This window comes from Cheilinus undulatus, linkage group 19 (genome assembly GCF_018320785.1).
Source record: "Cheilinus undulatus linkage group 19, ASM1832078v1, whole genome shotgun sequence".
Taxonomy (NCBI): Eukaryota; Metazoa; Chordata; class Actinopteri; order Labriformes; family Labridae; genus Cheilinus; species Cheilinus undulatus.
The window spans coordinates 31,655,585-31,670,003 of NC_054883.1; the positions used below are offsets into that span (position 1 = coordinate 31,655,585).

At 38.9% G+C, this 14,419-nt stretch overlaps 1 protein-coding gene across 4 annotated transcripts in view; it reads left to right on the plus strand.

Moving 5' to 3' along the window:
- fars2 (phenylalanyl-tRNA synthetase 2, mitochondrial) overlaps positions 1-14,419 on the plus strand; it is a 185,107-nt gene that overhangs the window by 112,043 nt on the left and 58,645 nt on the right. For all 4 annotated transcript variants that reach the window (XM_041813776.1, XM_041813774.1, XM_041813775.1 and 1 more), the window contains one exon: positions 10,424-10,584. In XM_041813776.1, coding sequence (XP_041669710.1) covers positions 10,424-10,584 — 161 coding nt within the window. The remainder of the gene's footprint in view (positions 1-10,423; positions 10,585-14,419) is intronic.

Consider the following 14,419-nt stretch of genomic DNA (forward strand, 5'->3'; position numbering starts at 1 on the left):
TCAACCAATCCTGCACATTTTATTACCATATTTGTATTTGATTGAGGAAGCAGCATCTGTTGTGCCTGAAAGAAAAATGTGCAAGATGGAAGGGGTTAATTCCTTCAACTATAGTATGAGCTTTTGAAAAGTCCTGTAATTTGCATAATATATCTGCCTTTCTGGTGAGAAATCCTCCTAGCTGCATTGACAGCTTTCTCCGTTGTGTTTGCTTTATCTTTCCTCTCATTTATTGTCTGGATTTGGTTTTAAATTACATTTAACTTACATTAGAAAGTCTCTGATTCAGCTTGCAGAAACCTGCTGTCACCCTGTCTAATTACAAGTAGCTTTATTTCTACCCCGGCTTCCTGTGAAATCATTATACTTAATCACGATCCTGCAGCTTAAAACCACAACTACCGCCGTGCTGCCGCCACCGCACGGTCTCTAATAACGCAGTCATAAATATATTCATGGCAAATATAATTAGGACCAATGGAAACACACGAGGTGAGGGGAGGACGAGAGAATTAGATGAAAAGTTCTGTTTTATCACAGGAGGAAAATGACGAACACGTTTATGAGACAAGGTGACAAAAACTGTTAAATGAAGGAGGGGCAATGTAGCTTTAAATAGAAAACACTCTTTTTATATTAAAGCTTTACATGAAGGGAAGAGTTGTATTCACTTTTTTGTTCTTTTACTATTGGAGTTAAACTGAGATCAAACTTCAGGATGTCAGACTGGAAACAGATCAAATGTGGCTTAGTTTAAGAAGCTAGATCAGCTCCTAGAGAGAAGACTGTTCAGTGATTCTGCAGATATATGAGAATATTTAAAGGCCTCCACTTGAACTTCAGCTTCCGTTCGCTGACTGTCAATACACTGTGATATTTCCTCCCCCTCAACGAACATCTGCTGACAAACAGAGGGTGGGGACACTTGTGTAACATCTTTACTGGTTTTTAGGGTAACTGGTTTCTATAACCCAGTGGTGGTTGTTGACTTGTTGGCAGGAGTTGTCCTCTGCTTCTATCACATGATCCGTATACCTGTACTTACCTTACATCACACAACTAATCTGCTGGCATGCAGCTCTGTACACACAGGAGGGAAAAGCAGACACAATGCAGGTGTTTTGGGGGAACAGGCCAGCATAAATAGCAGCATCCTGATTGAATTACTTCTTTAGGAGTTGACATTTATTTGCAGATCCAGTTGATTGTTTTCACACTTAAATTTCATTTCCTCCACTTTCACTTTCACGCCAGGGCAAAGTGGGGATGGGTGCAACCGGACCTTAAGGACACATGATTGGGCCAATTAACTGTCATTATAAGGCAAACAACCAATGGAATGCTGCCTCTGCTTTATGGGGCTGGTGCTTAGCGGAAATTAATGAATGAATAAATCATACCGGCCCTAAAGTGCGTCAGCCCACCAGGAAAATGCCCGACATGCCAGATTGCCCACCTCTGATTGTATCATATCCTATTGTATCCTTTCTTATCATTTTGTATTGAATCGTGTCCTATCATATCAAATTGTATTATATTATATTATTGTAGGTGTGAGTGTGAGAGTGCCTAGTTGTCTATCATACCGTATCGTATCGTATTTTATCGTATCGTATCTTATCGTATCGTATCGTATCGTATCTTATCATATCGTATCGTATTGATCATATTGTATCGTTTCGTATTGTATCATATCGTATTTTATTGTATTTTATTGTATTGTAGGGCATTGTATCGTATCATATCATATTGTATCATATTATATTGTCTCGTATTGCGTTGTATTGTATCATTTTGTTTTGTGTTGCAGTCCATTGTATCATGTTGTGTTTCCTCTCATATGTTTTACTGTATTTTGTTTTGTCTTTTCATATCTTCTTGGATCATATCTTTTCAGTATCCTATTGTATTGTGTCATATTGTGTAGTATTGTATTGTATTTTGCCCGTCATTAGGGATAGTATTAGTAATTTTTTATATCCTCTTGTCTCGTCTTGTCTCATATCATATTGTTATCATATTGTACTTAATCATATCTAGGATATGATTTCAATATCCCAAATGCAGTTATTTTAACAGTTTAGCTAGTACCAACATATAAACACTTATTTCAAGTGTTTCGGATGCACAGAGCGGCTGAGTGGATCAGAGCTGTGGGAGGAGTGTGGAAGTAGACAGTCTGGTTGTTTTACATTTTGGGCTTTATTCAGAATGTTCAGAGCTCAGGGCAGGGTCCCCCCACCCCACCCCCCATTCACCAATTTAATGCGGATTGATTATTTAGACTATTGACACATATGGCTGTTGTGTTAGCTGTAAACATCTGCAGAAATGTTCACATCTGCAGATGCAATTAAGCTAATATCCACTGATACAGATATCATGCTGATCATATTGTGCATCCATAATCAGATCATATTCTATGATATTCTACCATTTTTCATGTCAACGTATTGTCCTGCCTCATACCTTTTTTAATTAAATGTAATGTTTTTATAATTATCTTATGCCATATCATTAGTTTTATATATGTTTCACATCATATCCTATCCTTTTTGGCTTGTTTCTTATCCCTTTGCATTGTGTCCTGTCAAATAATTTGCATCATCAATTTTTATACCATGTTGCATTGTATCATATTGCGTTGCATCCAAATGTATTTATTTGTATCCTACTGTAACATATCTCATAGCATTGCAATAATGATGCAATTGCATCATTCTAGTGTCTTGTCTTCAGATACAGTTTTCATTTTACTCTATCATTTTTTACCATACTATGGTTTGGTTCATATCATAATAATACCCTTGATTACAATAGGTATTTTTCAGAGGAGTTGTCATATTTCTTAAGAAATAACTTCTGGGCATGAATATTTTCTTAAGGTTTGTCAGTGGAATATGGAGACAGAAAAGTGAAGAAGGGTGAAATGAGAGAAAGAAGGAGGAATGACTGTAGAGGAGAGGTGCTACAGAGGAGAGGAAAAGACATAAAGGTGTATAGTGAAGGAATGCTCAATCAATGAAAGGTGAGTAAATGGAAAGAGGAGGGAAAAGAGGAGAGGATTGTGAATTAATAAAAGAAGGGATTAATATCGGAAGACACCGGAAGTGAAGGAGGAGCAGGAGCGATAGAAAAAGAGGCAAAAGGGCGAGGAGGAGGAGAGAGGTCACACATCTGATTGATTGTACGTTATCATGAAGTGGAGATTTATTCCAGCGTGTTCCCTCGTCTCCTGCGACCCCTCGACCCAGCGCTCATTAGCATAGAAACCACATTCCACGTCCACTGATTGGACCGGCGCCGACCAGACCAGGATGTTAAGGAGGAAGTGTGTGTGTTTGTGGTGTGTTACACACACCCAGGAGGAGGGCAGGCGGGTGACACATCATCATAATAAGCCAGAGCATTTCCAATCAAAGCGGGTAATTCTACCTCCAGCTCACTCGCTCGCTCGGCCGCCGCCTGCCTGTTATATTCTATGTGCTGGTGTTTGTGTGTTTGTGGGTGTTTGTCTGTTAGCAGAGAGTTGTTTGAATGCCCCCACACACAAATATTTAGAAAAATGTCCAGATTACATCCCATCCTCCTCGCCCACTCCTCTGACCTCAGAATATGAGTCTGAAAGCCAAATAAGCACCCGAAGCCACGACGCTGCTGCACGTAACTAATTATTTCAGCTGAGTTTATCCAAAAAAAGTGCTAAAATATGAATCTAATCCTGTCCTGATCAGCTCTGTTCAGCTTTTTCTGCAGTTTCTCTGCATAGTGATCAGCAGAACCCAAACCAGACCTCATGTTCGCAGTGTTTCGTCATAGTTTAATGGTATTAAGTTGGAAGAAAGGTGTTGTTATCTTCACCCAAAATATACAGTTGTTTTTCTTTAAATGAATCAATCATTTTAGTCTTAGTTGATCCAACAGTGAGGGTAATGTCTGTGTGATTTTCTTACCAAATTGTCTGATTTAAACCAGCATTAGATTGGTTGATTTCCTTCATTCTGTATGTGTTGAGTCCGACCTGATGAATGCCTTTAAAAGCTGTCATCCTGCATTGATTTTACCTGTTTAATCCTCTTCAGTCGTGAGGAGGAGGAGGAAGCTTACAGGGGTTTAAGTCTTCACACATGACGCATGGAAGGTGAGAAAAAGGGGATTAAAGTCAATGTTTGCAACACTGACAGTCCCACGTATGTTTTGGACACAAAAAAGAGGATTAAACTCCACATTTATCCATGAAACAGGATTGTGTTTTTTTTCATCTTGATATGTATGATTTAGTGGCATTTATTATTTCATGCCATAGCCAATGACAAGAGTTGTGTTTTCAGATTATATGTCCATTTTAGTTTACAGCTCTTTTCTGTTGATTTGTCATTTGTAGGGTGATTTCATAGTATGGACCCAGGCCTGGATCTAACTACTCTTGAGCCCAAAGTCCAGTTGTGATTGGTCAGTGTGATTGCAAACGTATTGTGCTCGGGCAGCAGGTCTGTTCAGAGAGGTGGTCCCATGTACAATTCAATCAATCATTTGTATAAGCACTGATTCATAACCAAAATTATACGGTATAAAGACACTTTATAAAGAGAGCAGTCCTAGCCTATTATATAACACAAATATTAATCATCACTATTACTGTTATTATTTTATTGATATTAAAATAAAGACTATACCGTATTAAGATACACCAATGTTAACCATTACTATTATTATTATTTTTATTATTCTATTGATATTATATTGTAATAAAAACTTTGGTCTATCATAATAGACCAATATAAATGATCACTATTATCATTATTATTTTATTTATTTCAAAATTAATACTTTACTATTTATTTTATAGACAAATGTTAATCATCACTATTATTATTATTATGACGTAATTAAAATTATATAATAATAAAGACTATAGCCTATTATAATAAACCAATGTTAATCATCATCATTTACTATTATTATCATATTAATCTTCTTTTATAATAAAGACTATACCCTTTTATAACTGACCAATGTTAATCATCACTGTTATTATTTTATTAATAATTTTAGAATACAGACTATACCGTATAATAATAGACCAATGTTAATCATCACTTTTACTATCATGATATCTTTAATATTTTAATAAATATGCCATATTATAATAGACCAATGTTTGGCATTACTATTCTCATTATTATTATTATTATTATTATTATTATTATAGTATTATTATTGTATTATTAGTATTATTATTTAAGACTATTGCCTGTTGTAGTAGAACAATGTTGATCTCTAGTGTTATTATTATAATGAAGACTTTACCCTTTTTTAATAGACCAGTTTTAATCATCACTTTTTGTCATTATTATATAATATATATTGTTGACTGTGTTGAACTGCTTTTACATTTTCAAAGGCTGTCCATACTGTTGAGCACTCTGTCCTTTTACAGGACCTGGCTGATAGCAGGTTTTCCCAAACAGCACTAAAATGATCTGAAAATAACTTAAGCAAACTGTTTACATTGATGGTCTATCGTGTAGTTTTATGAACATTCAAAATGCAGTCGCAGGATCCAAAAATTAATTTATTATCTATATTAATAATTAACCAATGTTACTGATGCAAAAGTTTCCTTTTTATGCTGGGGATATGGTCGTTCATGCATCATCATCTCCCTCAGAAAGTACAACAAATAAACTAGAAGCTGCATTTGATATTGTCCAGAGAAACCTCTGTGACTTAAGACCACCAGTCTTAAGTCAACCTTGGTCTGGACTTTGGTCTAGACCTTGGTCTGGACTTTGGCACTCACTGATGAGCGCCCTGTACTCGAGCACAGTTGTGTTCACATCTGCCAAAGACTGTGCTCCAGTATCCTGAATCATGACTTTGAGGTCCAGTTTCATGTAAACCCCCACGTCTTTCACTCTGTGGTTCTTAAACTGCGGATCACGGCCACTATCAAGGTCAGGGACTTATTCTGCTGGTTCAACTCATCAAACAGGAAACAGTTTGTCTCATTTAGTCTTCATCCCACTGAGAGAAACTATCCTCCTCTCATCTGTGTCCCGGGCTGAACACGTCTGGAATCCTCAGAATTACCCATAATCCTTTATCCCAGCAAGTGTTTGCCCTTTGCTTTGACCTGCCTCAGAGCTGTGGAGGAGGTTTGTTCTGAAATCAGATTTCTGCTGTTTGAAATTCTTCACTTTTTCACCTTCACAGTGATTGATGGGACAGATTCACCATGGATCTCTCTGACTCTGGTACATACAGGCAGATTATTTTAATATATTGAAAGATTATTTCAGCAGATTTACAGTGTTTTACCTCACTGGCTGCTCACTTGGAGCTGGTTATGATCCTGTCTGCCTGATAAAGTCAGAATAAGAAGGAAAAACGCTTTATTGAAGAGATTTATTCAAAAATGACCTCATTCCAATCCCTTCTACAGGGAAGGTTGATGAGGTAAAGATAAAATAAATACAGATAAAAAATCATGAAATATGAGTTATTGAGCAACGTTACACTGAAATAAATTCCTTCAAAGGTTTCATGCTGAAATCACTGATTAATAAATGTTTTGACCCAATTTAATTATATTTTCAGCCCATTTGTGCAACTTTTGTTTGCCACTTCTCATCTATTTTGTGCAGTTTTTACCCGTTTGCTTCTTTTTACCCATTTTTCCCACATTTTAAGTCCTTTTCATCACTTTTCTGCTGTTTTTGCCACTGTTGACCAATTTTTACCTCTTTTAAGCCATTTTTTTCCACATTCTAACTATTTTTGTGGCTTTGTTGACCCCTTTTTTCCACCTTTAACCAACATTTGCTAATTTATACCATTTTTTTTGCCACTTTTAACCCCTTTCCACCACTTTTTCTGCTGGTTTTGCTACTTTCTACATGTTTTTTGCCTTTAACTCTTTTTCACTTTACCAATTTACTCTTTAGCCCTTTTTCAATACTTATTCTGCATTTTTCACCACTTTTGATCCCTTTTTTTGTCTGTTAACCAGTAATTTGCTACACTTTGTACCTATTTTTGCATGTAAACCCTTTATTCCCACTTTTGATAATAACAATAATAACTAGAAAAGCACTCTGAGAGCGCAGACCTCCGCCATTAGCCCTATTTCCCAATAGTGAAGAATCCTTTAAAAAATTCATCCGTCCCCATGTGCCCCCCACCACAGCATTCGCCGATTACTCCCTCCCCGGTGGGGTGGAAACATGGTGAGGCAAAGCATTGGCTTCACTACGGTTGCCACAGATGCACCCATGGTCTCACTGGACAACTGGAAGTCATGACAGAGGGTGAATATTCCTCTATTCCGCCCAGCATTGTGAGTATTCTCGCTACAAATCGGTGTCTTTCTCTCTGTTACACTCCGACTCTTCTCTTCAAGCAGGCGTGTGTCTTTCAAACTCTATAAACTCCAAAACTTTGAATAGAAACAAAACCAAAAATGCTGCTGGAATTAAAGTTACTCATGTCCGCCATCTCCTGGTGTAAAGTGGTAACAGCGCAGACCTCCACCATTAGCCCTATCTCCCAACAGTACAGAATCCTTTCAAAAATTCCTGGATTCAGACAGTTATCCAGATCACTCTCAAAATCAAATCAGTACTTCCTTATGCCATTTCTGACATTTCCTGAAAATTTCTTTAAAATCCGTCTACAGCTTTTTGAGTTATGTTGCTAACAAACTAACGAACCAACAAACAAACCCACCCAATCACATAACCTTCTTGGCGGAGGTACCGATGCATTTTTTATTTATAGGCACCTTGTTAAGCACTCAAGGTCACCCTACAAGAAATGTTAAAACAAGACATGTGAATAGGTCCACAAAATACACACCAGTTGGCAATGAGTTAAAACATTGTGTAAAACAATGTAGGTTGGCTGAAAGAAACCAGTTAAACTAAATATGCAAGTTTGAAAAAAATGGGTTTTAATATTATGAATGTCTGGTGGGAGGGAGTTCCAGAGGCGGGGAGTCGACCAGCTGAAGGTCGCTAAAGGGGGGACACTGAGGTGGAGAGAAGAGGACCTGAGAGTGCGAGAGGGTGGTGCTGATGTGAAGGAGGTCAGAAAGGCACAGAGGGGCGAGGTTACGGATGGCCTTGAAGGTCAGGAGTAGAATCTTAAAGTTGATGCGGGAGCTGACTGGGAGCCAGTGAAGCTTCTGAAGCACTGGAGTGATGTAATTGCTTGATGAGGCTCTGGAAATAATGCGGGCGGCAGAATTTTGGACTAACTGAAGTTTGTGGAGAGATTTCTGGAAGAGACTAAAGAGTAGGGAGTTACAATAGTCAAGCAGGGAAGCAACCAGAGAGTGAACTAAAATAGTAACAGAGTTGGAGGCAGGGATGGACGAAGGCAATTCATGTGTAGATGGAAGAAAGCTGAACTGGTAACGTTATTGATGTGAGGTTGGAAAGATAGTGTGCTGTCAAGGATGACACCTAGACTCTTAACCTGAAGGGAGGGAAAAACTGAGGAATGATTAATTGTAAGAGAAAAAGTGTCAGATTTGGCTAAAGTGGATTTATTGCCAATAAGAAGAACTTCAGTTTTATCACTACTGAGTTTAAGGAAGTTGTGTGAGAACCAGGATTTGATTTCTTGTAGGCATTCACAGAGGGAGGAAGGAGGGAGGGTGGAGTTGGGTTTGGTGGAAAGGTAGAGCTGGGTGTCATCTGTGTAACAGTGGAAGTTAATGTAGAATTTACAGATGATATGACCAAGAGGATATAGATAATGATGAAGAGAAGGGGGCCCAGAACAGAACCCTGGAGAACACCGGTAGAGACAGGAGACGAGTGGGATTTGAATGATTTAAATTGTACGAACTAAATGTGGCCAGAGAGGTATGATATAAACCAGTGCAGAGGTGTTTTTGTTATCCTGATCCTATATTCTGCGGCATAAATAAATAAACAAATAATTTCCTTGCTTTGATAAGAGTGGTTGTGATTCAGGTAAAGAAAATAGAATATCACAGTTTTCACAGCTTAATTTTACAATGGATCGTGATTTCACTGACCTCCATGGGCCCCCCGTTTGACTGAGCCCTGGAAATCTCTCTCTTTTATCCCCTGTTATGGGAGGCCTTGTTGCTGAAACAGCTAACTAATGCTAAGAGTAGACACATGGCCCTGTGGAGCAATCTTACATGAATGGATTTATTCTCAGTTTGTCTCATGAACTGCCTGAAAATCTAAATATCTGATATTTTCTTCTGGAGCAGGTGTACAAGAGCTAAACCCCAAACATCAAACACAGATTAACTTGACAAATCCCTGGTTTCCCTTTCTAAAAATGTCTCTCTATTAAGCCAGACATGTGTTTACTGCTCTTTGTTACAAAACTCCCAAAATCTCTCTGAGCTCCAGGTGTTCATCAGCCGATCCCTGCACACGTGCCCTTGAGAAGCAGCGTCTTTACCCGCCATCTTCAGGGAATTAAACTCTCTGACACACTGAGTAAACACGAGGCGGAGGAGTGTTTCCTTCTGAGCGATCAATGAAGTTTAAAAAAAATAACTGAGGGAAATAATACCAGCCTGAGTGTGTGTGGGAGGTTAAGGTTGTATGGATTTATTGACAGCATTAAGTTGAAGTGTTGAATAATACAGAAGAGTACTAAAGGAACAGCAGCACCTGATTCCTGCTCACATAAACTACTTCTACATCAGCAGGATGTCTTTAATAAATCTGCACTGATGACAGAGGGAGGAAAGCTGAGGGGTTTTTGCGTATGTGAAGATTTCATGAGTGTTGTTTCAGCCATGTTTGTTCCCATATAGACCATGAACCAAAGAGTATAGGAGATATTGACTGATATCTGCTGTTTGGTTACAGAAGAGTCCAGTCCACAGTGGCTGCCATGTTGAAAACAGTGTCTCAAACTAACTTCAGATCCATTTAGTAGAGCCACTTTGGCTGCAATCACAGCACTGAGTCTGTGTGGATAGGTCTCATTCAGGCTCAAACATCTGGACTCTGCACTTTTACTCCATTCTTCTTTACTAAACTGCTCAAGCTCTGTCAGGTTACACAGGGATCAGCTCTCTCTTGGATGAAGGTCTGGGCTTTGACTCAGCCACTCCAGAACATTCTCCTTGTTGTCTTCAAACTAAATTATTTCTGTGTAGCTTTCTCTGTATGCTTCGACTCATCGTCTTACTGGAAATTAATCTTCTCCCAAGTCGTAGTTCTCAGTCAGGCTGAATAAGATTGTCCTCCAGTTTAGTTTCTTTCAGCTCTGTTTTTGGTCACCTCCACCTCAGCTGATAAAAACTCCACTGTCTTCATGAGTTTATGGTGTCAAATGGGTTTATCAAATCAGACAGTTAATCAGACAATCCCTGTGCTGAAATAGTGTGAATTTTAAAGGTTTGGGTTTTTTTGTGTTTCCACAGCGGGGGCGGGGAACAAGGCAGGATGGGCGTTCGGTTTGGGCCTGGAGAGACTGGCGATGGTACTTTACGGCATCCCGGACATCCGGCTGTTCTGGAGTCAGGACGAACGTTTCCTCAAACAGTTCAGAGTTCAGAACATCGGACAGCCAGTCTGCTTCCAGGTAAAAACACTGATCATCATCATTTTATACAGCGTTTGTTGTTTGTTGTGTAAGTCAGCTTCTGGATGAAATTGAGTTTCATTCAAGGCAGCTTTTACTTTTTAAACAGTAACTACACCCTCCGACTGCTTTTTTCTGTGTTTAATTAAAAAATGTAAGGCATTCAAGTTAACTTAATCATACAGCATCTTTACCTTCTCTTCCTTCTGCTCCTTTTTACTTTCCTCTTCTGTATTTTACTTTCCTCTTCTCCCCTCCTCGTCCCTCCTCTCCTCTCCTCTCGCTCCTATTTATTATTCTGTTCAGTTTTGTTTTTCGCTCGTCCATTTGTCTCTCTGCCTGACTGAACATTTACACTCAGTAACCTCTGCCATCTAACACTTCCATCTCGCTCCATCAGCCTCCCACACACTCACTGTGTGTGTTTGCGTGTCCAAATGTGTGCGTACGAGTGTGTAACGGTTTAGAGTCGTCTGCACAGACAGTTTAGGAGAGGTCGATGGAGAATAACGACAGTGACTGACCATTTAATTAAGGCCTAAGGATGTAACCAATGCATTTGAATCTCAAAACATAAAGGCATATAGTGAATCTTGTACTCATTTTGACACATTTAAAACCTAAGACCAAACTAGGGCTGCAAGCAGCACTGAACAGGCCCTCGCACCATCGCTCATGTAGAGGTTTGTTGCACATTGGACTTGTAGCACAGCCGCTGAAACAGATGCTCAGTTTTGCAGGAACTACCCGTTTTTATGCCATTTTGAGTCATTAAAGTTTGACAAGCATTAATGGTTGCACCCTTTCAGTTTTGTACACGATTTTGATGACTTTTTGTCCTTGAGGACTCTTCTTACTTTTCACCAAAGATAAAGAGGATCGGATTAAAGCCTTTGGAGGAGATAATCCTAGAAGGACCCCTGGAAATGTCAAATATGACCAATTTTACAAAACTTAAAAATGGTGCACTTCTAGTTAAAATGGCAATATGGGTCCAAGAGGCTTTTTTTAGGTCCTGGTATAATATATATGCCTGCCAAATTTCAAAATCCTAGGTCCAATGTGGTTCAAGGGCTGACTTATTGAAATGCTGTAGGGGGCTCCATCGAGCAAACTGCGACAACCAACAACTAAAGCCATATTATTCTTCTCAGATTCTCACAGGATATTTGACCACCAAATTTCATGTCTGTACACACACATTAACTACCTGAAAAAACTATTTCCTGTGTCATGGCGAATAAGAAAAAGGCCAAAACCACAGCCTTCCACGTAGGCGTTAGACCTGCAAATATGTGTAAAATCAGTGTCTTGGGATGCCCTTGGGCAATATTTAGCATGATCTGGCCAACCATTTAGGAACTGCAATGTAAAATTCAACTGTCATCATTTAGGTGTCTTCTAGAAGCTAATAGGTAAGGGTTAATGCCTGACGAGGTGTCCAATTATCAAGGATTAATGGATGATGAGGAAGTCTTTAAAAGAGTTCTCTTTTATTGAGACCAGTGCGCTATTTAAAGAGTTAATTTGCCATCTAAATCATGAAAACATCCATAAAACTTGGCCTAACACTTTATTATCATTACTTTCTAAAGTGCGGTCTCCTGACACTGTCTGAGTCTCTTTGACATTTTTGGTTGAAGTTCAGCTCCTCCTCTTCCCTCCCTTCACCCTCCTGCTGTTGTCTTTTCTCTAATAAACTGTGTGTACTTGTGTGTGTAATTTGTGTAGTCCTTGTGTCCGTGTGTGTTCTCGCCTCTTCACCTCATGTATAAAACATCCTGACAGTAGGGGCTCACATCAGCCGGCTCCAGTCACTTCCCCTGACCCCGGCATCGTCATAGACTCAGAAACGGTTCATCCAGAGGTTAGTCCGTCCTCTCTGATGCTGTTTTAGTCCGATCTGGTCCTCTCTGATCAGGAACATCCAGACTGACTGTTGGAGGACAGAGAGAACAGAGGAGAGGTGAGACTGGACTCTAGAGGAAGACAATAGAGGAGAGAAGAGACACCAAGAAGACAGAGGAGAGAAGGTAGAAAGAAAATAAACAGGAGAAAAGAAAAGGGGGTGAAAGGATAAAAGATTTATGGGCTTAAAACAGAAACAGGAACGTGGGATGAACACAGGGGAAGAGAAGAAGATCAGTGGAAGAACATGGAAGTGAAAAGAACAAATGAAAGAAAAATAGGAAACAAAGAAAAATACCACAAAGTGGACAGTAAAAGAGGAAAACAGGAGGATGAATATAACGCCACGCACAGGAAAAATTATACAGGTGCACCTCAATAAATTAGAATATCATGGATGTATTTCAGTAATTCAATTCAAAAAGGTAATCTTATATGTCATATAGATTCATTTCACACAGACTAATATTTTAGGTGTTTAATTCTTTTAAAATTGATATTGTAATTTATTTAGGTTCACCTGTATGTGAAAAAAAAACAGGAAAAGAAGAGAAGATAGGAAGAGGAAAATGAAAGGATGGAAAGAAAAAGACTGACAGAGAGGAGGGAGAACTACAGTGGGAAAAATGAAAAGAGGAAAACAAAAGAAAATAAAAAGAGAGGTGGAAGGAAGAACAAAGAGAGGAAGATGGCAGTCAGGATGAAGGGAAGAAGGAAGGAGTGAAGAAGGGACAGAAGAAGAAAGGAAAGAGAAAGAAGGCAGGAAGGGAGGAAGGAATGGAAGAAAAGTAAAGGAAAAGAAGAAAGGAAAAAAGAAGGCAGGCATGAAGACATGAAGGGAGAAGAAGGGAGGGAGGATGGAATGAAGGAATTAAGGAAGGACAGAGGAAGAAGGAAAGAAGGCAGGCAGGACAGAAAAATGGAAGGGAGAAAAGGAGGAGGAAGGAATGGAAGGACAGTAAAGGAAAAGAAGAAAGGAAAAAAGAAGGCAGGCAGGAAGACATGAAGGGAGGCATGAAAAGGGGGGAAGGAAGGAGAGAATAAAAGGAAAGAAAAGAAGGAAGGCAAGAAAGAAGGCAGACAGGAAGAAGGGAGGGAGGAAGGAATGGAGGAATTAAGGAGGGAGGGAGGAGGAAAGGAAAGGAAAGGGTTAGCAAGGAGGGAGGAAAGGTAGGGGACAACAGGACGGAAAGGTAGGAAGGAAGGATGGAAGGAAAGAATTAAAGAGGTAACAGCAAAGGGAAAAATCAAAGAAAATGGGATGGAATATAGGAAGATGAGAATAAAAGAAGAGGATGAAAGAAGGACAAGAAAAGAATAATGAAGAAAGGAAGGGGGAAGGACAGAGGGAAGGAAAGTAGAGAACAAAGGAGAGAGGAAAAGAGAAAGGAAGAAACACAGGAAGGGGAGACAAGTCATACTTATCGAGACTATAGTCATATTAAGATATTCATGATATCAGTAAATATGGGTTTGATTTAAAGCATTTTTATATTTTTTCCTTCAAACCTCCACAGATATCTCAACACAATCCAGAATCAAAATTCTCTTTTCAATTCAAACATTTATATTAAGGAGCAAGTTGTACAACTTCTCCATCAAACCATAGATAAAACACAGAGACAGAAAATACATGTGTAAGCAGTCCTAATAGGATTTATTAAGACAACACTTTCTCTGTATTGGTCTAGATTTGAATAACAGCTGATGCTCTGACTCTGTTCAACTCACTATGAATGAATTGTGTTCAGTGCCTTTAAGAATAACCGTGTACACTCTGTCAACATGACTATTAAAGTTATTCACTAAAAAAAGAAAATTAGAAACAGAGAATTAGAGCAAAGAAAATAAAGATGAAAACCAATTATAAACAGAGTAAAGACATAATAAAATGTGCAAAGAGGAGAGAAAAGTGAAAATGTTAGAG